Source organism: Chiloscyllium plagiosum, unplaced genomic scaffold (assembly GCF_037043375.1).
Source record: "Chiloscyllium plagiosum isolate Xiang-an unplaced genomic scaffold, Cpla_swu_hap1 HiC_scaffold_28, whole genome shotgun sequence".
Taxonomy (NCBI): Eukaryota; Metazoa; Chordata; class Chondrichthyes; order Orectolobiformes; family Hemiscylliidae; genus Chiloscyllium; species Chiloscyllium plagiosum.
The window spans coordinates 16,739,892-16,766,614 of NW_028270166.1; the positions used below are offsets into that span (position 1 = coordinate 16,739,892).

The following is a 26,723-nucleotide window of genomic DNA, read 5'->3' on the forward strand; positions in this document are numbered from 1 at the left end:
TTAACTGGGCTTAGTGCACCATTGTTGCTTCCAGTGCTGAAGGCAATGATAGGTGGTCTGATTAATTTTATTCCTTTTGGACTTTTCTGTAATTGTTTGGTCTACAGATCTAATTTGCTGTATTGAGAATTACCAGCCTTTTCTGCTTTTACAGAGTCACAGAATCATAGAGATGTACAGCATGGAAACAGCCCCTTCGGTCCAACCCGTCCATGCCGACCAGATATCCCAACCCAATCTAGTACCACCTGCTAGCACCCGGCCCATATCCCTCCAAACCCTTCCTATTCATATACCCATCCAAATACCTCTTAATTGTTGCAATTGTACCAGCCTCCACCACTTCCTCTGGCAGCTCATTCCATACCTGTACCATCCTCTGTGTGAAAAAGTTGCCCCTTAGGTCTTTTTTATATCTTTCCCCTCTCACCCTAAACCTATGGCTTCTAGTTCTGGACTCCCCGACCCTAGGAAAAGACTTTGCCTATTTACCTTATCCATGCCCCTCATAATTTTGTAAACCTCTATAAGCTCACCCCTCAGCCTCCGACGCTCCAGGGAAAACAGCCTCAAATCTTCAACTTTTATAGTTCATTTCTCTTTCATTCCATTCTTTTTAAACTTCTTTTGGTTTTTACCCATTCCACTGAAGTGAGGGCACTCTAATAGATTATTTAATAATCCTTGTAATCTTCAATCACTGGAAGCTCTTTAGTTCCAAACTGACTTTGTTATACAGAATATGTAATTGGCCCAGAGGTTGTTTATATTTCAAACCAGATAGACTGTTACTTACAAAATGTACTTTTCATGTTACCATATTCCATTATCTTACTGGACTGTAAACAATAACTGTTTGTACAAATAAGAAAGAGTCCAGTCGAATATTTTTCATTTTAATATTGCTGTATGTGCCAGATATATACATAATTCATACTTGATTCTACTCAAGATATTGATGTTGCTGAATGTTGAATTGTGATAGGATAATCATAAAGCTTGTGGCATCTTTAATTTCATAGTTTTGTTTTGATAAACTGATCCATTACTGTAATATAGCATTTGAAGCAATTATTTTAAAGAGTACCACTAACATGAGGCAAACTGTTTCAGAGAATATTCTCACAATATAAATATTTTGTAAATTCCACAAAAGGCAGACATAATGAAAAAATGGCATTTCTGGCAGTAGCTGTTGTCACACATAGAATGAGAGAAGCCATGAAAGAGAACTTGTGGCTTTTCATTAACACTATGGAGTTAACTTGTAGGAGGGTGGTTACAATTTTATCGACAGACACTGCCTTTAACAGGCAAATGTCCTTCAGTAGTACGTGTACTCAATTTACGCAGCAAGATTTAAACCCAGAACCTTCTGATTCAGAGGCAAACAAGACAATCAACTAAACCAAGCAGATATTCAATAAAAGACACACCATGGGTATTTTCCTATTAAACTAATTGAGCACAACCAAAATAATTCTATATATTTCATGTACTTCCAATGAATAATGGCTCAAGAGATAGATGAGCTTGCGTCCACTTGCAAAGTGATATAAACTGCAACTCTGTCGCTCTTGTATCATAGTGCAACAATGCATAATTCCAGGGCCTGATAGTTTAATAACAATATAATTCTGAATTTCTGCTGGCCCAAAATGTTATAAACAATTGAGGAGTGTAAGATAGGCATGAACAACTATATATCTTTCTCCACAGATGCTGCCTGATTTGCTGCAATTTTCCAGCATTTTCAACTTTTATGTTTCATTTTTATTCACTTCTGGGACATGGTCATTACTGGTTTAACAGCATATATTGCCCATCTCTAATTGCCCTTGTGAAGGTGGTAGTGTGTTCGCTTCTTAAGCACTGCAGTCCACATGTGGAAGGTTGACCCACAATGCCCTTATGGAGGGAATCCGAGGATTCTGACCATGAAGATAGTGACAGATATTTCCAAATCAGGATGGTGAGTGGCTTGAAGGGGAACATGCAAGTGATGGTGTTCCCATGTGACTGCTACCCTTGTCATTCCAGGTGGAAGTGGTCATGATTTTGGAAGGTCCTGTTTAAGGATCTTTGGTAAATTTTATAGTGCATCTTGTAGATAGTACACATTCCTGCTCCTGAATGTCAGTGTGGAGTGAATGGATACTTGTGGATGTGGTGTCAACCCAGTGGTCTACTTTCTCCTTGATGATGTCAAGTTAATTGATTGTTGATGGAACTGCACCCATCCAGGCAAGTGGGTACTGTTTCATTACACTCCTTGTGCCTTTTAGGTGATGGACAGGCTTTGGGGAGTCAGCAGGTGAATTACTCATCAGAGTATTCCGAGCCCCTGACCTAATATTTCAGTCACTGTGTCATGTGATGAGTCCAGTTAAGTTTCTGGTCAATGGCAAGCCCTCAGGATATTGATAATGGGGATTCAGTATTGGTTACACCATTGAATTGTGGACTTCAGCTGTTCACGAGGCAGCTCACCACCATTTTCTCAAGGGCATCTAGGGACAGGCAATAAATGCTGGCCCAGCCAGCAATGCCCACATCCCACAAGCGAATAGAATAAATATCAAGTGGGGTTGTTAGAGTGTCTCTTATTGGAGATGGTCATTGCTTGGCATTTGTGTGGTATGAATATTAATTTCTACTTGTCAACTCAAGCCTGGATATTGATGAGCTCTTATTGCATTTGATCATGTATTCGAAGAGTCATGAATAGTGCAGAGCTTTATGCAATCATCAGCAAACATCCCCACTTCTGACCTAATGATGGTGGGAAGTTCATTGATGAAGCAGCTGAAGATGCTTGGATCTTGAACACTACCCTGAGGAAATCCTGCAAAGATATCCTGGAGCTGAGAAGACTGATCTCCAACAACCACAGCGATCTTCCTATGGGCCCGGTATGACTCCAACCAGCAGAAAGCTTGTCCCCTGATATCCATTTATTCCAGTTTTGCTAGTGCTCATTGATGCCATACACAGTCGAATGCAGGCTTGATGCCAAGAGCTTCACTCCCACCTCAACTTAACTCTAGAATTCAACTCTTTGGTCCATGTTTGAACCAAAGCTGTAATGAGGTCAAGAGCTGAGTGGCCCGGGCAGAAACCAAACTGGGTATCAACAAGCAGGTTATTGCTGAGCATGTGCTGCTTGATTGCATTGTTGATGACAACTTCCATTACTATTGGCCATTGAGTAGCTATTTAGTGCTGCCTTTCCTCCTTTGTTAGTAATCTACAGTAATTTAGACATTGGGCAGATATAATCAAATTAAGTTACTCTGAATGCAAAGTGAAATTCACTTAAACCAGTTCCACCAGCATTTCCAATAGTTAAAAAAACTGCAAATATTTTGTTATCTCTTTACTTTATCTAGATTAAGTCAACTATTGAGATTAACTCTGATTTTATGAAGAATCCAACTTTTCATATGCAGATCAATATGTTGTATTTAGTCTGTTTAACTCATTTACAACTGAAAATATCTAAAATATAGCTTTGCTTAATGCATTGGAGGAGCATTTGGCTGAATGACGAAAATGCTTGGAAATGGTTTTTGCAATTGGACTTGACACCCATGAGAATTATTTCTTATCAAATATATAAGGAAACAAAAAATTATTCCCTGTCATGTAAACTAATCCTCCTTTTAATAAAAAGTATTCATAACAGAAATTGTTCCAATCTAAATATTGAGAAGATCCAATGGAAAAACTGTTGATTACAAAGTTTTGTAATTTGGAGCGTGAGGTAAAAGGTGAGTGATGATTCTAATGGCGAACCATACAGGGTTTTGTGGCTAAGTTGAAGCTCAGCTCAACATTAAACAGGACTCCAAAATTGCTTCCATAAACCTCAGCCTAAATAAGCTGAGGTCTTGGATTTTGATGGGAGCTGAACAGGATGGTAGAAGGACTTTGTTACTCATCTCGAATTTGAAGTTAGATAAGCAAGAAATAGCATGCAGATGATTGAAGAGTCAATGATGGTGGTAGAAGACTTGATCTGGGTGTTCACAGTATATATTGAAATCTGACTATCTGAACATAAATGATGTCATCCAAGAAAAGCTTCTTAATGATTCCTAGTCTGAGATCAGTTAACTGATCTTGGCCAGTATAAAGACAGAGGGCTTATGCCCTAAACATCGACACTCGTACTTCTCGGATACTGTTTTTCCAGTACCACACTTTTTGATTCTGACTCATTGGCATCTGCAGTTCTCACTTTCTCCCAGTATAGAGATGGAGGCAATTAGTTCAATGTTCAAATTACCACGAACAATGAGTGAAATTAGATGGGAGTCCAATCCTGAACAGCATTGGAAATTTAGGTAGACTTTGTCTTTGTTTATATCCCATTTGGTCTTGATGCATGTAAAAAGTCAAAACAATACACTGCTGTGAAGTAATCATTAACTTGATTTTATTCTATATTTATTGAGGATATTATTTGAACCCACAGAATATAATTTGTTCTCTATTAGTATATAACAAAAGGATTCTTAAAAAATCTTTTAAGCAAATTTAGATTCTTACATTCTCAATTTGTACAATAAAAGCAAGGATAAAATTTCTATTTATTGACAAATGTGTTGGATAACGCGATAGGTATAACATTTTCTGGTCGAATACAAACTTGATAAAATCTTGCATAATTTACACAAATACAGGGAAGTTTTTTTTGTTATAGTCATTGATGAGATATAAGAGTTTCTAGCTAGACCAACACTAATTGCCTGGTGAAGTTGGTGATGAGCGACCATTATGGACTGATGCAGTCCTTCGGGTGAAGAGATGCCCAGAGCGTTGCTTGCAAGTTCTAGGATTTTAATCCAGCAACAGTGAAAGAGCAATGATATATTTCCAAGTTCAGAAATTGTGTAGTTTATAGGGGAGTTTGAAAGTGATGACATTCCCATGCATCTGCTGCCCTTGAGCTTCTAGATGGTACAAGTTGTGGATTTGGAAGTTTCATAAATATTATTGACATTTGGCTATTCAGCTACCAGCAGACTGCTGGGCGTCTTTATCTCAGTTTCAGTAAACACAGTTATGGCATTGGGAGTTGGGAGGAGGGGAGAGGAGAAGCATTTTGCTCCTGACAATAGTCATATTGTAACTTTTGAAAAATGTTACAATATGACTATTTTCCAAAATCAAATTTATCAAAGATTGTGAATTAAACGCCTTGATTAATCGGATTGATCCTATTCCTCATATTTCAAGCAGAACATTGACACTGTAGATTTGTCTGAGTCACTGTGGAAATGCAAAATGTATTCACTGTATATCCATATTTAAATGTAGCTAGAATTTGAGCATAATGAAATGAGAAATAAAACACCTCAACAATGATCAAAGAAAAGACAATGGATACCGCATTTAGGACTTATTTTAGCATTTTAAGGGAAAGGCTATTAACCTGCTGCAGCAATAATAAGACCTCCTCTATGAGGAGCAGTGGTATAGTGGCAATGTTGCTGAACCAATAATCCAAAACACCAGCTAATGTTTTGGTCACATGGGTTTGAATCCTACCATGGCAGATGGTGACATTTGAATTCAAAACACAAATCTGGAATTAAAAGATAATTTAATGGCAATTATGTGCCCACTATTAAAAAAAAACACTTTCTGTTTTCTGATGTCCTTTGGGGAAGGAAATCTGCCAATCTTACCTAGTCTGGCCTACACGTGACCACAGACACACAGCAACGTGGTTGACTCTTAACTGACCTGTGTGTAATAGGTATGGCAATGAATGCTGGCTGATGCCCACATTCAGTGAATAATAAAAAAAAGTAACCTTGAAACAGCAATGTGTAAGGTGTAGAATTCCTAAAGTAATAAGTAACACATTGGCCTGACTCACAGTAAAAAGCCAGTGTTCCTGATCCCTTATGCTGGGTTTGGAGGGATATGGGCCAGGTGCTGGCAAGTGGGATTGGATTGGGTTGGGATACCTGGTCGGCATGGATGGGTTGGACCGAAGGGTCTGTTTCCATGCTGTACATCTCTATGACTCTATGACACTGTCTCCAACAGAAACATGAAGTAAAATATATTTGGAAAGGACTATGACAAATTATATAATGTCAAGATAAGTATAACATTCTATTAACCTTTAAAGCACAATGTTGGACTATTTCAGAAATGAATTCACTTTTCCATTCACTCAGCAATGCCTTTGTTCTAAGTGCTACCCAGGGGCCATTTTGTGACCTTAAAGAGTGTGATTTGGATGTTCAGTTTCCACCAATTTATCCTCTACCTATGCGATAAAATCTCAACATTCCTGTTTCAAACTAAAGAAACTTTTTTATCCAATTAGGGCATGGATAGAGTAAATAGGCAAAGTCTTTTCCCTGGGGTCAGGGAGTCCAGAACTAGAGGGCATAGGTTTAGGGTGAGAGGGGAAAGATATAAAAGAGACCTAAGGGGCAACTTTTTCACACAGAGGGTGATACGGGTATGGAATGAGCTGCCAGAGGAAGTGGTGGAGGCTGGTACGATTGCAACATTTAAGAGGCATTTGGATGTGTATATGAATAGGAAGGGTTTGGAGGGATATGGGCCGGGTGCTGGCAGGTGGGACTAGATTGGGTTGGGACATCTGGTCAGCATGGACGCGTTGGACCGAAGGGGCTGTTTCCATGCTGTACATCTCTTTGACTCTATAATTGAGATCTTCTCCCCTTTGTACTGCGTGTGTGTCTGCTTAAAAACTGCAGCAATCCTAATATACTATGTGGGAGCACCGTTTTAGCAATCTGTACGGCAGCTGGGCTCCGAATGGTGATGCTTTTTTCCCTGAAGTCTGTATTTCTTTACCAAATGAAGCATTGGGACTGGGGACTAATTCCACACATTTGCCAGAAGTATTACTTGTCAATTCCTTTGTTTGTCCTGTAAAAGATTTTTCTGAAAGAAAATGTCAAACAGACACAGGAGGGCGCCATAAATATATAGTTTTTTTTGGTTTTAATTCTTCCCTCCACCCCAGGGTAAGCGCAAGTACTCTTTGGTAAAAGTAACCCAGGGGATTCACTTCATTTGCAAGAAGATCCTGGCCTCAAAGACGGAAAGAATGAGTTCTAGCCCTTTCTTGTCAGGGATTTTTAAATGAACATCTTCAGTTGGGGAACGAAAAGGGGGTTGGGTTCTCACTCTTCAGTTAACCTCTAGAAGCAAGGTCTAGGACATCTCTCTCTCTCTCTGGCTCCCCGCGCTGTTTAAGAAAAAATGTCACGTAGGCGAAGCCCAGACCACGTCAAAGCAGACTTCTCCCAGCATCTGAGCAAAACTGCGTCCTAGTGAGCGGAGAAGGTGGTGCAGCCTGCCCCATTAGACAGGTCCCATCATGGACGAAGACGACGAGAACGAGGAGGATACGCGCAGCAAGAGCATCAGAATGAAAGCGATCCCGTCCCCCCCAGGAGGGGGAGCCGGCCGAGGCTGCCACAACAAGGTGAAGCAGCCGGCGCTGGAATCCAACCCGGGCGAGCAGGAGACGGCGGTCAGCATGAAGTGCAACACCAACGGGGATTGCAGGGTGGCCCAGGGAAGCCAGTCGTCCATCAGCCGGGCGGCTGAGGGCGAGGAGCGGAAGGTCGCGATGGAGGGAGGCGGCTCCGCCCGCAGCGAGGACAAGAGGGAGAGCAAAGTGGCTTTCTCGGCGGAGCCGCCCAGCCGAAAATCCTCACAATTCCAGCAGCGCGGCAGGAACTCCGTCAGCCTGCTCAAGTCCGAGGGGGCCGAGCAGATCTTCCCCGAGGATGCCGAGCAGAACGGCAGCCAGGCTAGCTTCATGCAGCGCCAGTTCGGGGCGATGCTCCAGCCGGGAGTTAACAAGTTTTCCCTGCGGATGTTCGGCAGCCAGAAGGCTGTGGAAAGGGAGCAGGAGAGAGTCAAATCGGCGGGCGCCTGGATTATCCACCCTTATAGTGACTTTCGGTGAGTGCTACACTAACCCTCCGGTAATAAACAGGGGAGAGAGAGGCACATATCTGTGACTGGAGCACTCAAAAGTGGACACCAATTGAGTCAGCTGCAACTTGTAATATTGAAGGTCGATTAACATTAACCCGCTACTGGTTCTTTGCCCCAATGCGGAAATTCATGAGGGTATTTAGGAAGCCACATTTAAGAAAAGCACACAATAAAAAAATCTGTGCAGACCCATCCATATAGCCAACTGAAGCCTGTCTCTAGGTTTGGAATCGGTGCTGGGTGTAAGAGTGAATGTGGTTCTGATCTCGGAGAGACGCAGCAGAGCTGCAGTGAAGGGGATTTGTCCTCTATTCCAAATTACAGTGCTCACGTTTCTGCGGAGGTAACAGACCGTGCAGGTGGTCCCGGGGACAGGTACAATGCTGAGAGAGCTGCTTCTTAGACAGCCCATAATTGGTGCCATAAACCACACGTACACACACAGCGGTGCTGGCAATAATTGTAAACGTATTCCTTTTGCAGAATGTGCATGTTAATGGGTCTGCTTTGTGTGTGTTTTGGGGGGGGATTAACCTGCTCGGATAGGTGGGACTTGAACCCGGCCCTTTAGGTTGAACAATCAAAATCGTGCTGAGCCAACAGTGTTACACGTTTGGAGAAAGGGTGTTTTCCTTCATTCCTTTGATGTTAAGCAGTGCCGGGTACATTGGGTCACCGCTACAGATTTATCTTTCTATGGGTGTGGATCTGACCATTGGTTCTGTCTAATGTCCTTGGAAGGTATGGGGCTGTTGAGGTTGTGTTCTCGATTCTTTAGAAGGTGAGACCTTTTTTGTCGCCACAGCCTGGGGATTAGGAATGGACAAAGCGTGTGTTTGTCGCTTGTTCCAGTGCTTTCTGTTACCACTGTGACAGGTTATTTCAGGAAAATTGCGGCAATCCATGCACCGTTTACCGGCTTCCAGTCCAATGGGAACAGGAGACTGTCATCAGTTCCTGCACCAACGCTCGACTGCAACTCAAACCGGGGTGAGGTGACCTCCTGGAAGGTTCTACATCACGCCTCGGCGGTTCCCCAAAAGTATCATCGCATCAAACAAAACATAAACCGGCCGAGTCGTGCTAGTTCTGGTTGAAATATAACAGATTAAAAAAACATCTATCTCAAAAGATAAACACGTTTCCACACGTAAAAACTGCTTTTAAGTGTTTCTTCCCTGTGACCTTTACACTCTGGGTATAAACGTCAGACCGATATATCTTCATACCCATCTGAATAAACAGTTTTGTTCACCCTTATTGTGATTCTTAGTAGTTTAACATCCACTGATATTCTCATTTATTTGTCTAAGATCTTGTAACTGGAAAACATTGAATTGTTTATGATTAGTTTCACAATTATCAATCTTTTCAAGCCATGCATCATTCCTAACCCTCTCAAATATTTCAATTGCAATCGGTTTGATGGTTTACTCTCGAAACACTGAAATTTTCTAAAGGCTAAGTCAGTGATTCGTGGGTGATACTTAGAAATGAATTGAAACATTTGTACAACCTGAGCCATTCATCTCAGATTTTTTGTTTCCAAAAAAGCTTTGGAGGTTTTCTGTGAACTATCTGTGACCTTTGCTTTCTTTGGGTCCAGTAATACATTTTAGAACATCCTTCCTACAACACTTCCTTCCATCTGTGAGCATTATTAAGACACTTCACCCACCTGGAAACTAACACAATGTCTTGCACAGTGTCTTTGCACTGATGTAGGAATTTATCGGGTTGCATGTTTTCTTCCCTCTAACTCGTGATACTTCATATTAATAAATCATAACTCGTCCAATTTAGAACAAATTGTTCTCCGGGCTGCCATCCATTTTCCTCCTTTCGTTCAGAGAGTTCCCCTAGAGGACATCATGTGCAAATTATGCTAACAACAAATACTGTATTCAATGAAGTACAGGTTCCAAACTGGTTATTAAGTTTGCTTTTATTGATTCATTAAACATTATTTTCAATTGTACTTTTGTACATGATTTGCATAGGTTTCAGTTGATCATCATTTTAAAGCTCAGACCTTTCAGTGGTCAACCAATACACCTTGTTCTCACTTCAACCTTTCGGCACAAGTTAACAAATCAATCGGTGCATAGAACTGAAGAGGGGTGACTGAGCAACTAGTAATTATTCAGATGTGTTCAAGATAGCCTTTTTAAAAGTATGAATTTTAGCACACGTTTGGAATGTTTAATCTATATGTTATACTTGTCTTAGTTGCTGCTCTTGGGCATTAGAACAAATTATGATTTGTTCGCTGCCATTTTGGTAACAATGAATGGAAGGAATTTTAAGATGTTGTGGGTTTTGTGCTGTGAAAGAGAGAGGGAGATAGACAGCATTGCTGCATTTTGAATGCAAGTTCAGGCCCTAGTTAAGTTTCAGTTGAGCCAGCATGTTTGAAATATTGCAGTGATGAAAATATTTTACCAAGGCCAGTGAAGAGTTACAGTTGTTAAATGTCCACTGTATGTGATGTGTGATAAATAGCTGTTTGGATGATATATGTGGCAAGGTTAATTTATCATACATTTCTTTGCTTTTCATACATTTGCACTAAATATTCTGAATCAAAATTTAAAGCTAACCTATTATGTTATACTGCTCTGGAGTGAATCAGTTGGTGGGACAACTAAGGGTATTATTGAACAAGTATAAAAATGTTCAATAAATGAATAAGGGCGGCACGGTGGCACAGTGGTTAGCACTGCTACCTCACAGCGCCAGAGACCTGGGTTCAATACTCGCCTCAGGCGACTGACTGTGTGGAGTTTGCACGTTCTCCCCGTGTCTGCGTGGGTTTCCTCCGGGTGCTCCGGTTTCCTCCCACAGTCCAAAGATGTGCAGGTCAGGTGAATTGGCCATGCTAAATTGCCCGTAATGTTAGGTAAGGGGTAAATGTAAAATGTAGGGGTAGGGGTAGGGGTATGGGTGGATTGCGCTTCGGCGGGGCGGTGTGGACTTGTTGGGCCGAAGGGCCTGTTTCCACATTGTAAGTAATCTAATCTAATTACATTTGCTCAAAAAAAGACATTGTAGGAACCCTTTGTAATGAAATTATATGTCATATAAAATGATGTTTTGAAATGCAAAGGGAGCCTGTCAGGCATGAAATGGAAATTCTGCATCAGAAGCTGATAGAAGTAAACAAGATAACTGAAATAACTTTGAGGATAAGGACCTCAATCTTGATTTTTCTTAAAGTCAAACATTTTCAAAAATATATTTAAGTTTGAAATGCATCTTTTGTATTTGGAGAATGCATTATGTTACACAAATGATGAACATTTCAGCATTGTTGTACTGGAATAGAGAGCTAGCAGATGATTAAACAATACAGTGTAGCATGCAACCCCTTAACGTTGGAGAAATCACCCTTCATCTTTAACTACAGTTATCAATACACAAATGGCTAGTTATCAATTTAATATTCCTTGCAAACCCAAACAGGTAGCTGAGTTATCTCACTTAAACCATTAATGAGCTAGGTAGAATCTAGATTGGTTAAGGGTTAAACAATGAATATCTTTCATTAACTTTTGAGGGCATTAAATATGTTCCAGATATAATTAATTGGAATTGTTTTATACTATATCTATATTTGATACAGGGAAATTTATCAAAATATGTAAAGCTTTGCTTAATTAAAAATAATAGTAGCTAAGCCATGGTAGACATGAAAGTTATTCTTTGATCTAATAATAAGATTTGTTGCTTGAGATGTGGACCCCACACAGTTGAATTTCTAATTACAGCATTTTGTACATGGAAATAAATATAGGAAGGGTACCACAGCAAACTGAATGGCATAGGCTAAACATTTTCAGCTGACTGGATTTGTGATTCTCAACACAGGACCACTTAGAGAGCATAGAACATAGAACAATACAGCACAGAACAGGCCCTTCGGCCCACGATGTTGTGCCGAACATTTGTCCTAGCTTAAGCACCCATCCATATACCTATCCAATTGCCGCTTAAAGGTCACCAAAGATTCTGACTCTACCACTCCCACAGGCAGCGCATTCCATGCCCCCACCACTCTCTGGGTAAAGAACCCACCTCTGACATCTCTCCTATACCTTCCACCCTTCACCTTAAATTTATGTCCCCTTGTAACACTCTGTTGCACCTGGGGAAAAAGTTTCTGACTGTCTACTCTATCTATTCCTCTGATCATCTTATAACCAATTACCTGCACATAGCACAAACCACTGTGAAATTCACCAAAGATCCTCAGACAGCACCTTCCAAACCCATGATCACTTCCATCTAGAAGGACAAGTGTAGCAGATGCATGGGAACACCACAACTGTGAAGTTCTCCTCCAAGCCAATCATGATCCTGACTTGGAAATATATCGCCGTTCCTTTACAGTCACTGGCTCAAAATCCTGGAATTCCCTCTCTAATGGCATTTGTGTGTCAACCCACATCAGATGGACTGATGGTTCAAGAAGGCATCTCACCATACCTTCTCCAGAGCAACTAGGGATGTGCAATAAATATTGACCATTTAGCAATATCCACATCCCACAAATGAAGTTTTAAAAATCGCAAACAGTGACTAAACAAACTGATTATTTGTAAAGTAAAGGTTAAGATGGATTTTCTCTCTACTATGCATGGCAAAGTAGTTACCTTTTTTTATAAATAACAATATTTTGGTTGTAGTACACAGAGGAAATTCACCCCAAATTTCTTAAAGAATTAATGTTCATGGGGCAGGATATTTTGAGATAATTAATGTAAAATATTTTTATACCTTGTCTAATTGTGTGTGCATGTATATAAACTTGCACACTATTCAAAATAAACTTTAAAACCAAATATTTTTTCTTATTTATAATCTCTCATCATAAACATTCTAAAACCAAAATTACAGCTCAGTACTATGTGAATGTTATCTTGTACTATGAGGTTAAATCTCATACTTAAAGTATAACAGTACCAAGATCATTCTGGGTACAATGGGCAATGCATAGTAAATATTTATACAAGGGCTTCATTAAATATCAAACTTAACTGGAGAAAAAAACATTTTAATGCTTTAAAGTTATCATGTCTTTACATCACTCTGAAAATAACATATTTGGTTGGACAGGATGTGATGCAGCTACAGATGTCTTTTGAAAAGCTAATAAAAAATCATTTTATTTTTAAATGACCATAATTTTGCATAGTTATAGTTCTGCAAGCTAATACAGCTAGTATGCAAATTACTCTATGGATATACATATCTTCAGGTCATGTGATCTTTCATCCTTTGTATATATTTGAATACAGATTTGATTTACAGGATAAATATATCTTCTATGGAATGAGTTTGAATAGTGTGAATAAAACTTCTGGTTGATATGGCAGAATCAAGTAATCCTGTAGTAAACAGCAATCTTGTAGTGAGAGGTTAAATTGTAAATGACACAAAGTGCAACTAATAATCATGTAGGACCTGCTAACCTAGGTTTGGTCTTCGTCTTGATCATTTTGCATCTAACCAATTTTTTCTTGATTCTGGAATATTTAATGGTGAGGCTTGGTGGCGAAAATTAAAAGTAAAATTGAAATAATCTGCAACAGTAACATTCTTAAACTTGATAAACAAGGAATATATAAGACCACTTTGGAAAGGCTACAACCCAGCTCCTCCCCCATTTTGCTCATGAGCCTCAGTTTTTTTTGCTTGTCATAGAGTGTTCTGCTGAGTTTTATTTCGGAAATAAGTTTTTTTTAAAAAAAATCCATCGTAAATAGTTTCTAACTGATAAAGTGTCTGTGGAAACATAGGTCGCATGCATATATTTTGAAAGTGCTGCAAATTCAGAGAATTTTGAGATGTTATTCGTGCTACTGACATTTTGTCATTGTGGGTCATTGTCCCATGTTGGTTTCCCTTTATAGCAGATACAGTGAGCCATGTGGGAATGAATTATAATCTTTCCCTTGTTGTTTTATTTGTTTCCTTTACATACTCTTCTCAGGAATTCCATTGGGAAAAGTCTAACCTAACTAGGGATCTTGGGTCTTCCCAACAGAAATTGACTCGAGCTGTCTTTCCAGTACACGAGCTGCCAGATGGCGTCTGCTCCAGCACCTGGGAGGTTTGGGAGTCTGCAGCTGCAAGGAGCTGTTTGTGGTGCTGAAATTTGAAATACCACCCATTGCAAAACTTTTTTTTAAAACTCAGTGGCATTTTCTTCTGCAGCGTTAACACTAATCCACTTAGTCACAAAAGCTACAGATGGGGCCCACAAAAGAGAACAATTTTGCAAAACTCAATATTTTGACATTGAATTATTCTTTCCAGATATTTCCATTGCCTATTGTGTACTTGCCTGACTTTTAAAGATAGTTCCAACGCCAATAAGTAACCGGTGCAAAAATCGCAGAAAACCAATGGTGCAAATTTTAATGTCAGTCTCGCAGTTGACGCCGTGACTGTACTGTGAATGGATGTCCCTAATAATGTGGAAAATAATCGAACCCATGTTGTTAATCTTTTATTTTCTATCGCTCTATGCACAGTGATTATTGCTCAAGCCTCTGACAATTTAATCAGTGATATTTTGTTTTGACGATTGGGCATCACGAGCAGAGGACATTCATCATGTAAGATTCAGCATCATTGTCTTGAAATGACAGCCTCTCATTCAAGGACCAGACTCATCATATTTTACAGCTAATTCACACAGCGCCGAACACCACACGTGATACATTACCTCCTTCTGCCGCCAGTTAATTGTGTTTTATATTCGGAAGAAAGCTCGCAGATGTCCTACCATTCTAACCCTTTATGTGAGCTTTTCCCGCAGTCAGGCTCTCCTTGTGGCGACCTTGCGGACAAGGAGACACTGTCACCTGATTCACGTACAGGCTGAATGCATTGGTGACCTTTTATCGATGGTGTCTACCACGACCTTTTTAGACATTAATTGCTGTGCTAACGCTGTCGGAAACGGCAGCTCCTCTGTCACGCAGCGTCCGTTTCCTCAATGTGTGTGTCTTGTTATCATCATTAAGGTTATTTCCTTCAGAGTCTCATTACTGCGTTTCTGATTGTGGCTGATTTTAAAGGGCCCGAGAACTCTCTTCGTGGGTGTTATTGCAACTACTGTTTTTTTCATGAAATAATCGATTCATTCACCTATTTTTTCTTAACATCTTCCCCCTCCTTTTTGATCATTTACCTTTCATTTTATTCAGCTCCCTCCTGGCTTGTGTACTGATAATACAAATTCGTTTTCTAACTAAAAAGTTGAATCATGCAACAAACTGAATTAAAAATATAAGTAACATTGGACAGTCAGAATGTGGAATCAAAGAAAAAGGATTATCAAATAATCTGAAATAATGGACTTTGAATTAGGATGAACAATCATATATTTCATATTTTATCTTTTTACTATACCTATCTCATTCTTTGTCCTTTTCACACTGATTAATTCTCGCCAGTTATTTTCTATTTCCATGAGTCTCTTTTAATCTTTTTCCATTTCATTTTTATTCATAATTTATCTGTCATTTCCAATGTATTGACTTTTTCCCCCCATGATCACAACATTTTGTACAATAAAGTATTTTTGATTTTAAACTAAGGCTTAATGTACACCGTTCTGGACACAAAAATAATCAAGTCACCTTCCAGTGAAAAACTCACCAGACTTCAAACTGGTTGTGGTCTTACTGTACTGATGAAAAGCGAAGTATTAAAAATTCTCTGGCCCACACTTAAGATTAGTTTGGATTTATTTTTTAATGTCACCCAGAGTTTTCACAAAATAGTTGAGTTCTTGTCACATAAATCTAACCATCACTTGAAATTAATAGAATTGTGCATGATATTCAAACAGTGCTATGCAATGGACTCCCTTTTTTGAGCCAAAGAGTTACCATGGGGCCATTAGTTTAAGTCTGGATTTCTTGTCTAACATTGGTATGGTGGCCTTAGTGCAACCTTTCTAATTTTTGAATCACTGAGCTTGACATAAGAATTTGGCGGGCCTTTATTCATTTTTTTTTTCTCTGAGCTGAAGCCCATAATATGTAATAATCTTAGTTCAATGATTTATTCCTGTTAATTGTATTCTGCTACAGTTAAGGTCTTGTTTTCTGCCCACGTGTATTGTTTTTCCTTTCTTTGCTCCTTAGTTCCCTATTCTGTTCACCAAACCCCCTACTACCCCATATTCTCCTCACTGTGTGTTTGACACAGTATAGACAATGTCTACATGCAGCACCTTTGTTCCTTCCAGAGTAATATACTTAGTATAACTTTTGCATTAGGTTTTTACTTTTTTGTTCTGAGTGCCCTGCATTAATTCAGCAAACAGTCCCAGTATGTTGCTGACACAATTGGAATGCATTGTTCTCTTCTAATGTGCATTGCACTGGTTCTCCATATTACTATTAAAATCAAATGGCACTATTGCTCCTGTTGAAGTCACTTATTTAGCCAACTGAAACTCACTATTTACTTCCATCAGTCTTTAATCCTACTAGTAGTAACAAGATAAAAGTATAAAGTTTTAAGTAATGTTATTTCATATTTCTTATGCAGGATAACATTTTGCACTGTATTCAAAGCCAATAATGCTTTTGTTATGTTTAACTCGGATTATGTTGTCATATTAAGGCTTTAGTATGTTGCTGCTTTATTCTGCAGATAGTGTATATTATGTTTGTGGTAGATGCGTTCATATTTTGAATAAATCATTTTCCGTTTACTAGTTTGTATACTTTAAACATGCATTTTAGTCTTCTACAAATTTATTGGAGATGCTAAATTGTTAACAATGATTTGTCTAATATGCCATATAACTTTTATATGATAAAACATTTTTAAAAAGTTTTAAATACACAAGTTGTGAAACATAATGATACACAACCCATGGGACAGAAACTGCTGGGTCTTCCATATCTTCTTTTGTACTTCAAAAGAACTCTTGTTCTTGAAGAACAGCACCAGCATACCAAGTGGATGTGAAGCATGTGAGGATATATATTAATTTATTATATTAATATTATGTCTATTTTCAATGTTTTTTATTCATTGCGTTGAAAAGAACTTGCATGTATTTGAAACAAACGTCGAATGGCAAATGGACTACTTTCCACGGAAAATATTTCATGTTAAAATAAAATTATTGTAAATTGGTTGAAGAGTTTAAGAAGTATTCTCTATTTCATTAAGTTGATTTGACAACAATAACTATCCTTCAAGAAATGAACAATTAACAGGCTGAGAGCTGGGAGTGTTGACAATGCAAGAAAATTATCCAGATTAGGTGCATTTAGCAGAAATAGTATTACACAGAAGTCTGTGAATTTTAGTTTTCTATAAAATCATTAAAGGTGTTAACATTAAAGAGTGCATATTATTTAGAACTTTGTTTAAATCAATTCACAGCCAAGCCATGAGTATATGATTTCTTTGAGAGTCTGGTGTGAATGTAATAATATGTATCATTGCAGATAATAATTCATTGACTGCATTGACTATTGAAGAGATTTGAAAATTGATAATTTGAGCAAAATATGTCATGAGAAAGGTTCTCTCTGCTACTCAGTGCATTTTTACTTGAGCCAATAATGAACATCCTAAAGCAGCAATATGTTTGGTTTCAAACTTAATATATAAATGTCTTACTGTACCAAACATGAAGTTTTGTTCGGGTTTCATGCACAATGGTGAATGCAGAAATGTATTGAATCATAACATAATTCTAAACTTAATAACCTTTTTACTAACTGGTGTTCCTCAGTCTTCTTTGTTGCCATGATTTAGAATTGCTGGTGATTGTGATTATTGGCAGCCCTTATTCTTCATATCACAAATGCAATTTCTTTATCTCTGTGAGGATTTCTATGCAAAATGGCTACCACCAGGAAACCTGTAAACAGCACTTCTAAAGTATAAGAGTAGACAACAGGGTGCCTGAGAGGTACCAGTGTGGACACAGATCTCTTTTATTTAGGAGAATACTTAAATCATTTTCATTTACATAAATTACTGGGATCATTAACCTGTTGTGAACTTATTAAGTTTGTACTAAGACTGGAGGATGCCTCGAAGATTTTGTGGAAAGTATTGCCCAATTGAGATATGAATAGGAAATAAGATTTAATATTAATGAGTGCAAAGAAGGACAAGCATCATATGGAGGTGGATATGAGCATAAGACCATAAGACATAGTTAGGCCATTCAGCCCATCAAGTTTGCTCCACCATTCAATCATGGCTGATAAGTTTCTCAATCCCATTCTTCCGCCTTCTACCTGTAACCCTTGATCCCCTTAGTACTGAAGCACCTATCTATCTCCATCTTAAATATACTCAATAATTTGGACCCCACAGCCTTCTGTAGCAACAAATTCTATAGGTTCACCACTCTCTGGCTGAACAAGTTTCTCCTTATCTCTGTTCTAAAAGGTTGTCCTTTTACTCTAAGGCTGTGCCCTCGGGTCCTAGTCTCTCCTACCAATGGTAACATCTTCCCAACATCTACATTATCCAGGCCATTTAGTATTTTGTAGGTTTTGTTTGTTTCAAGGTGATAAAGGTTTGAAATGATCTACCAGGTAGGTCCATGGAATTAAAATGAAGATCAAAATGCAAATTAAAGTAAGGTTAAGTTTGAAATATTGAAGAAATGAGTCTGATGGATCAAATAGTCTTATTATACTAGTCTTTGTTAATATTTCAATGGATTAACTGTACACTAAGAAATCATTGCTAGTTATGTGGTGTGAAATAATAATTTTGTTTAACTTGAAGTAATTCAGTCTGTTTCAATGATTCTGAAAGGAATGCCAAAGACTTTTCATTCTTGGCACTCAAATATTGAAAGGATTTTTGAGGCTTATTAATTAATTATTATCTTTCGTTACAGGTTTTATTGGGATTTCACAATGTTGTTGTTTATGGTTGGAAATCTCATCATTATCCCAGTAGGAATCACCTTCTTCAAGGAAGAAACCACCACTCCATGGATTATCTTTAATGTTGTGTCCGACACTTTCTTCCTCATGGATTTAGTCCTAAACTTCAGAACTGGAATTGTTATAGAAGATAACACTGAGATCATACTGGATCCACAGAAAATTAAGAAGACATATTTAAAAAGCTGGTTTATTGTAGACTTTGTCTCCTCAATCCCTGTGGATTATATATTTTTGATAGTAGAAAAAGGAATCGATTCAGAAGTTTATAAAACTGCTAGAGCACTACGAATAGTGCGGTTTACAAAAATTCTCAGTCTTTTACGATTATTGAGACTCTCCAGGTTGATAAGGTACATTCATCAATGGGAGGAGGTAAGGCTATTTTTAAACACATTTCCTTTACACGCATTTGACACCAATGTTATAGTCTTAGTAGTTTAAACATGAGACAGTGAAAATTTTACAATATTGCATGGTGTTCAATAGTCACAGCAACTTTAGTGTAGCGTTGAGAAGGTCTTGTCTGTAATGAAACGTGACAGGACATTTTGTTAGCCAATAGCAACCAGAGATGAGTGCAAGCCTGTGGTGTGAACCCATTCACAGCATTAGTGATCAGTAACTGTAAATATTTGGTGTTTATGAATTAATCAGAATTGAATTTTCAATATATTTCTCTAATTATAAAATCCTGGTGCTGTTGGGACAATACAATCATTTTATCTAAGTCATGGGATGAGGGCATCACTGATAGGATAGCATTTATTGCTCATTCCTAATTTGTCCAGAGGGTAGTTAAGAGTCAACCACATTGCTGTGGGTCTGGAGTCACATGTAGGCCAGACCAAGTAAGGATGACAGTTTCCTACTCTGAAGGACATTACTGAACCAGATGGGCTTTCCTGACAATTGACAATGGTGTCATGGTTATCATTTCACTCTTAATTCCATACTTTTATTGAAATCTGCTGTAGTGAGATTCAAACCTAAGTCCCCAGAACTTTATCTGAGTCTCTAGATTAACAATCCAGCAACAATACAACTGGATCATCGACTCCTCTCTAATGTTAATACCTTTAATATCTAGAAGAACTAAGGAATATGGAGAGTGTGGGAAAAGAGTATTGTAACAGAAGATCAGCTAACTGAATGGGGGAGGAATGATGAGGGGCCAAATGAATTACTCCTCTTTTATTCCTTAAGGTTCCCTGGCTTTTGTTGAGGGATAGCAACTGTAGAAAAGAAATTTGGAATTAATAGAGTTATGATGTTCAGTAAATGGATGCTTCTAAATTGAATGTAATCAAATTGAGATTAAACCGTTATTGCATGACATGGAAGAGATAACACAAAGCTCAAAACTGGCAGTAAAGAAAGAACTGGCATACGTGTTTCTGTGACCTTGGGATGTTGCAAAGTGGGTTATGGCCAAAGAAATGTTTTTGTGTTGTAATGTAGAGAAACACAGCAGCCAATCGGCACAAAGCAAGGTCCCATAGGTATGAATGAGATAATGGCCATATTTTCAGTTTTAGTAGGGTTAATGAATGGATAGCTATTTGAAAGGATAAAAATAGAAGCAATTCCTTTTTGAATAGTGACAGAAGGTGACAGGATTTTCAATGTTAGAAAGATTCTGTGGGCCTTTAGAAAGGGTTACTGGGACTCAGATGCAAAAGTGATTTTTTTGCCAGCAGAGGGAAGGGAATGAGCTATGATTTCTTCAGGCCACATCTGACCTCATAGAGGCCATTTGAACTTAGGTCTGTTTGAACTCTGAACTAATTTCTTTTGGCTATACTAACGGTGCTGCAATGTGGGAGGCACAAATTATGGAGTATCTGAAGACATTCTTGAATGTCTATATAAGTATCATGGTCTGAAAGTTTTTGAATACCCTGATCATTACGTGTGAAAATAATAATTGAGCAAAGCTGTTCAGTGACAGTCCTTTAGTTTTGAAAAAGTCTGCTGGTCTGCTTTAATTGACAGACCACCTGGTGTAGATTAGAACAAAACATGTTCTATAATTTCAAAGGGATGAATCTTTTGTCTGTTCCCATGGTGAGTTTAGGGATTGGGATTTTATCAGGTGGAAGGGTAACAGGTGAGATGTCCAAATCTTCATCCACTGAGCCTAATTATGTCCTCAACATGAATGTCCATGGATTGCCTTTCTGGCCCTCCCCTTAATTGAGTGCCTGAGTAATATGAAATAAGCTGGGCTTTCATGAAAAGAGGTGATAGAGAGGTCAAGGCCCACATTAACTCCACTGAATTGCATGCAGTAGAATTCTTTATTGACATTACATAAGTACAGTTACTTTGTCAGTGTGAATTCCTATCTAACTTTCAAATACTACAGGTATCTCTTCTTAGTTCACTTCAACAGTTTAAAGTGGCTTTTAAAGGAATATCTGACTTTGATACAGATTATATATTAATGACATGATATTTAAAAGCTTTGAATAAGTTTCATGAATCATTTTCACTATAAAACATGTGTGTGAGAGCTGTTTGAGTATTATCCTTTTCATCTCCACATGAGTCCCCTTGACTGCTCATTGTGAATTTTAGGTGTGTGATTATGGTGATGATATGAGGAGTGATGAAGTTCTGAATGTTTTAAATATCAATCCTGAAGAAGGCTCACAGGACTCAATGTTGACTGTGCTTTCATATGACACAGATGCTGCCAGACCTGCTGTGTTTCTCCAGCAATTTCTGTTTTTTTCTTTGTTTAATGCCTCATCCAAAAATTAACTTCTTGAAAATGGTACCTTTTCCAATCAGGCTGTCCAGTCAGATGCATTGAACAGTGTGAAGTTCCTGTACTTGCATAATTGACACAAAGCATACTGGTGAAAGAAAGCTAAGTCAAGCCATTTCAAATCATTGTATCCTTTTAGCAGCATGTTAAGTACTAATTTCTGCCAGTCAACCTCTCCGGGACTGAACATTAACTGTTGCACATGTGAAGTCACATTATTTCCAGTTTTAGTTATCGCAGATCTAAAAACAAATAAATGTAAAAGTTGTATTTTTCACTTTGTGAATCTTGTTTCTCTGTTATTCCAATTTTAAAAAATTTATCTTTTTATCCATCTGACATCGAAATCATCCACTCTAATTTACACATAGTTTTTTAATCCTTGTTGCACATTTTATCAATCCAGCAACTTAATTGGCTAAGGAGATACATAATGGTTTGCATTATTCATTCTGATCCTAGGTTTCCTGTAGAGGGTACCATGCTATTTTAATTTAAGACCTTGAGCATGCTGCTGCTCAGAATATCACCAGCATTAAACAAAGCTAATTGATACACAATTTTGAGCTGAAAGGCAATCTTTAAAGGTTAGATGTTTATATTCAGTTTTATTTCCTTAAGTATAGATATCTGTGAGAATGTGAAAAGGGCTAGGTTTTCACAATTAAGAGGTAACATAGCTTAAATGGCATTCTGATCTCGCTGTGAAATTTGAAATCCTGCGATTTAGTGTTTTGTTTTATGTTATTAGGTTCTTGGCTTGCTGTTAGTTGCTGAATTGTTACTGCAAGAGCACTGGAAAGTTTTAAAGAGAAGAGACTAATTTAGTCTGTCGTTAGAGGTCAAATGCTGATGGGTGTAGCAGTGGAGACTAGAATCTTAAACCATGAATGCACAACTAAACATCATTCACATAAATACTGGACATTCCTGACCATTTTAAAAAAATATTCTTCTACATTCAGAGATCGTATTAGGGTCCGCATATTAGTTCTGTTACAGTGGTGCACAATGTCAGAAATTGATATCTGAATTGATATTGTCCTACAGAAGAGGGATCTGAGGGAGGAAGAAAAATCAGTCTGGTGAGCACAGAGTAGGCTAGGACTGGGTGTTTATGCTTGGAGTTGAAATCTTGAATAGTATTTGAGGATAGTGATGAGTAGGAATACTGATCAGAAGTTACAGTCTTTATCTTTTTATGCTTTGAAAGTGCTTGGATCCAAGTGAGCCTATTCTATTGATGAAAAGGTTTCAAGCTGTTGAGTTTAGGGATGTGATCATGTAGAACTCAACAGGGTAGCCATCAGGTCGAAGATTTATCCTCGAGGTTAGTATGATAACAGACAAAAACTTCGCTAGTGAATTCTGCTAATCTTCTTCTATATCGTTCATATCAAGATATGTCCCTTGGCTATAATCTTCCAAGGATACTATACATTCTAGTTTTCAATAATAAATATTAATATCTCATCTAGACGGACATAGTCAATTAAAGTTAGATAGAATCCAGTACTGAATTTCTAAAAAGTTCTCTTTCTGCAAATGAACAGTATTCCAAAAAGAAAGCAACATCATTATTTCCCTGAAATATTGTGGCTCAATAAATAAACATCATAATTCCTTGTCTGTCAAGAAATAAACAATAAAAATATGACACACAGAACAATAACACTACTGCAATATAAATCATTTGTCACTGTCATCTTCTTTCTTCCCACACTTAGTGACAGATAGACAAGGTACATGCTTTATTTCTGTGTGTAGTTTTTTTTATCTTCAGGAGCTTGAGCAGTGTCACTTTACATTAAGGATGGCTGACCAACTGGTTTACCTGCACCTACTGTCTGCCATAGGTATAATTGTAGGATTTACAGCTTGAAAATCAACCTGTTTGCACGTTATTCATCCATCGCCATTAAGTCCTGGAGTGGATCTCAGTCCCAGAGCTTCTGACTCAAAGGCAAGGATGCTACCCAATGCCACATGATCTACCAATTGAATCTACTCCAGATTAAATCAGGCACAACAGATGATTGTGAAATAAAAATCTATGTTTATCTTGCTGTCAAAGAAATGGAGATTTTATATTGTTTATTCAAATAAGTCTATATTCAATGAAATATTATTGTTCCATGCTAGAAGCTAGATAACTGGCATTTGTAACTGACAGCACCTTTTCAATAATGGATGTCTGATTTAATTTCATATATTTTTTCACTTCTTTTACCCAAGGACAAATAAGTGATACAGTATTTACATTAATTAGGAGCACGTAAAGGAACAACTGGAAGTTCATAGGGTATAGTTCATGTCCTTGGGATACACTAAAGGACCTTTCAGCCAGTGAATTACTTTTAATTTGGAATCACAATTGTTGTGTAGCCAACTTACACACAGGAGAGAGCCTCAACTAGTCATGAGATGGACAATCAGTGAATCTATTTCTGATTCAGGGACAAATACTTACCAGGAAGCCAGGTAAATGGGTTTGGAATGTGCTGTCAAAGGTGCTGTGGAGAGTTACTGTAGTACACCTGGTACGTGGTTCAGACTGATGGAAGGAGGAATGTTTCTGGATGTATTGCTAATTTGACCCACTATTTTGACTTGTGTGGTGTTGAGCTGCATTCATCCAGACAAAAGTAGAGTATTCCATCAGATTCCGACTTGAGTCTAGTAGATGGTAGCCAGTCTTTGGGGAGTTAGGAGGTCAGTTACTCATAGCAGGGTTCCTAGCTTGTGACCCACTCTTCTGGCCACTGTATTTATATAGCAAACCCATATAACCCCCTGGATTTTGGTAGTAAAGTATTCAATGACATTATTGCCATTAAATGTCGAGAGGTGGTAATTGGATTGTCTCTTATTGGACATGGTCATTGCCTGGGATTTATGGGAAGCAAATGTTATTATATGGTATCAAGCGTGAGTTTTGTAGGAGCTGCATTCATCCAGGCAAATGAAGAATATTCCATTATACTCCTGATCTGTGCCTTGTAGATTTTGGACAGGCTTTGAGGAGCCTCTGCTCTGCTCATATCCACAATATTATGTGGCTATTCCAGTTCAGTTTCTGGTCAATAATAACCAGCAGTATGCTGATAGTGGGCAATTCAGGGATGGTAATGCCATTGACTGTCAAGGGACAATGTTTATAACTTCTGTTGTTGGAAATAGTCATTGCCTAGTATTTGTGTGGTTTAACTGTTACCTGTTTAGTTAACATCTAGCTTGTTTGGTGAGTTTGAAAATGTGTTGCTGGAAAAGCGCAGCAGGTCAGGCAGCATCCAAGGAACAGGAGAATCGACGTTTCGGGCATAAGCCCTTCTTCGGACTTATGCCCGAAACGTCGATTCTCCTGTTCCTTGGATGCTGTCTGACCTGCTGCGCTTTTCCAGCAACACATTTTCAGCTCTGATCTCCAGCATCTGCAGTACCCACTTTCTCCTGTTTGGTGAGTTGGTAAGATAGAAAGCTGAATATATAAAATCATGAGGGGCATAGATAGGGTAAATAGATATGGTATTTTCCCTCAGTTGGAGGACTTCAGAACTAGAGAACATAGGTTTAGGTGAGAAGGGAAAGATTTAAAAGGGACCTAAGGGACAACTTTTTCGCAGAGAGTGGTGCGAGTATGGAATGAGCTTCCAGAGGAAGTGGTGGAGGCCGGTACAATTACAAGATTTAAAATGCATCTGGATGGGTACATGAATAGGAAGGGTTTGGAGTGATAAGGGCTGAAAATGTGTTGCTGGAAAAGCGCAGCAGGTCAGGCAGCATCCAAGGAACAGGAGAATCGACGTTTCGGGCATAAGCCCTTCCTCATTCCTGAAGAAGGGCTTATGCCCGAAACGTCGATTCTCCTGTTCCTTGGATGCTGCCTGACCTGCTGCGCTTTTCCAGCAACACATTTTCAGCTCTGATCTCCAGCATCTGCAGTCCTCACTTTCTCCTTGGAGTGATAAGGGCCAAGTGCTGGCAAATGGACTAGATTTATTTAAGATTTCTAGTTGGCATGTACAAGTTGGACTGAAGGGTCTATTTCTGTGCTGTACACTTCTATAACTTTATTAATGGATCATAAATAACCCCTAGCATGTTTTCAGTGGGGAATTTTGTAATGGTATTGCCACTGAATGCCAAAGGGGAGGTGGTTAGATTCTCCCCTGTTGGCGATGGCTGTTCCCTGACACTTGCATAATATGAATGTTAATTAACAGCCCAAGCCAGGATATGACCCAGGTCTTGCTTCATAAGGGTGTGGCAGTAGTAGAGGCATGAATGATGTTGAACATTATGCAATTGTCAGTGAACGTTACCCTTTGTGACTTAATGAAAAGTAATTGTTAAGGCAGCTGAAGGTGGTTGAGGAACCTGCGTTCTTTTGGCACAGTGGTAATGTCCCTACAGCCTGGGTCAGAAGATCTAGGTTCTTAACCCACTTGCTCCACAGGTGTGTGATAACACCTCTGAACAGGTTCATTAAGAATAGCTAACATGAGGAATTGCTGCATTGATGGCCTGGGCTGAGACGACTGACATCCAGCAACCATTTACCTTGCTGATGGGTATGACTCCAATCAAGAGAGCTTTTCCTTTGATTCCCAATTGACTCCAGTTGCTAGGGCTCCTTTATGCGAGACTGTCAAATTCTGCTTTGATATCAAGCACAATCACCCATGCCTCAACTCTGTTTTGACCATCTCTGTACCAAGGCTGTAATGAGGTCAGGAACCAATTTGGGTTGATGGATCCAAAATTATGCAGCATTCAGGTTGCTCCTTTGCTGATTCTTCTGGGTAGCACAGTCAGCAATCCCTTCACTTACTTTGCTACTGATTGAAAATTGTCTGATAGGGCTGTGAATGAACAAGCTTTTTGTTCACTCTGCTCTCGGCAATGTTTCACATTGCTGGTTTAATGCATGTATTGTAGCTGTACTGGAATAGCTTGGCTGGGGTGGGGTTTGCTGTGGTACTGTTTTAATGCAGGTG

The 26,723-nt window shown here is 38.6% G+C and overlaps 1 protein-coding gene across 2 annotated transcripts in view; it reads left to right on the forward strand.

Annotated features, from left to right (window-relative positions):
• The first annotated feature begins 6,306 nt into the window (after positions 1 to 6,306).
• LOC122565372 (potassium/sodium hyperpolarization-activated cyclic nucleotide-gated channel 2) overlaps positions 6,307 to 26,723 on the forward strand; it is a 129,395-nt gene continuing 108,978 nt past the window's right edge. The window contains exons 1-2 of one of the 2 annotated variants that reach the window (XM_087976018.1): positions 6,307 to 7,968; positions 18,905 to 19,328. In XM_087976018.1, coding sequence (XP_087832144.1) covers positions 7,376 to 7,968; positions 18,905 to 19,328 — 1,017 coding nt within the window. In that variant the 5' untranslated portion in view covers positions 6,307 to 7,375. The remainder of the gene's footprint in view (positions 7,969 to 18,904; positions 19,329 to 26,723) is intronic. The other variant, XM_043721281.2, reaches the window with a different exon arrangement.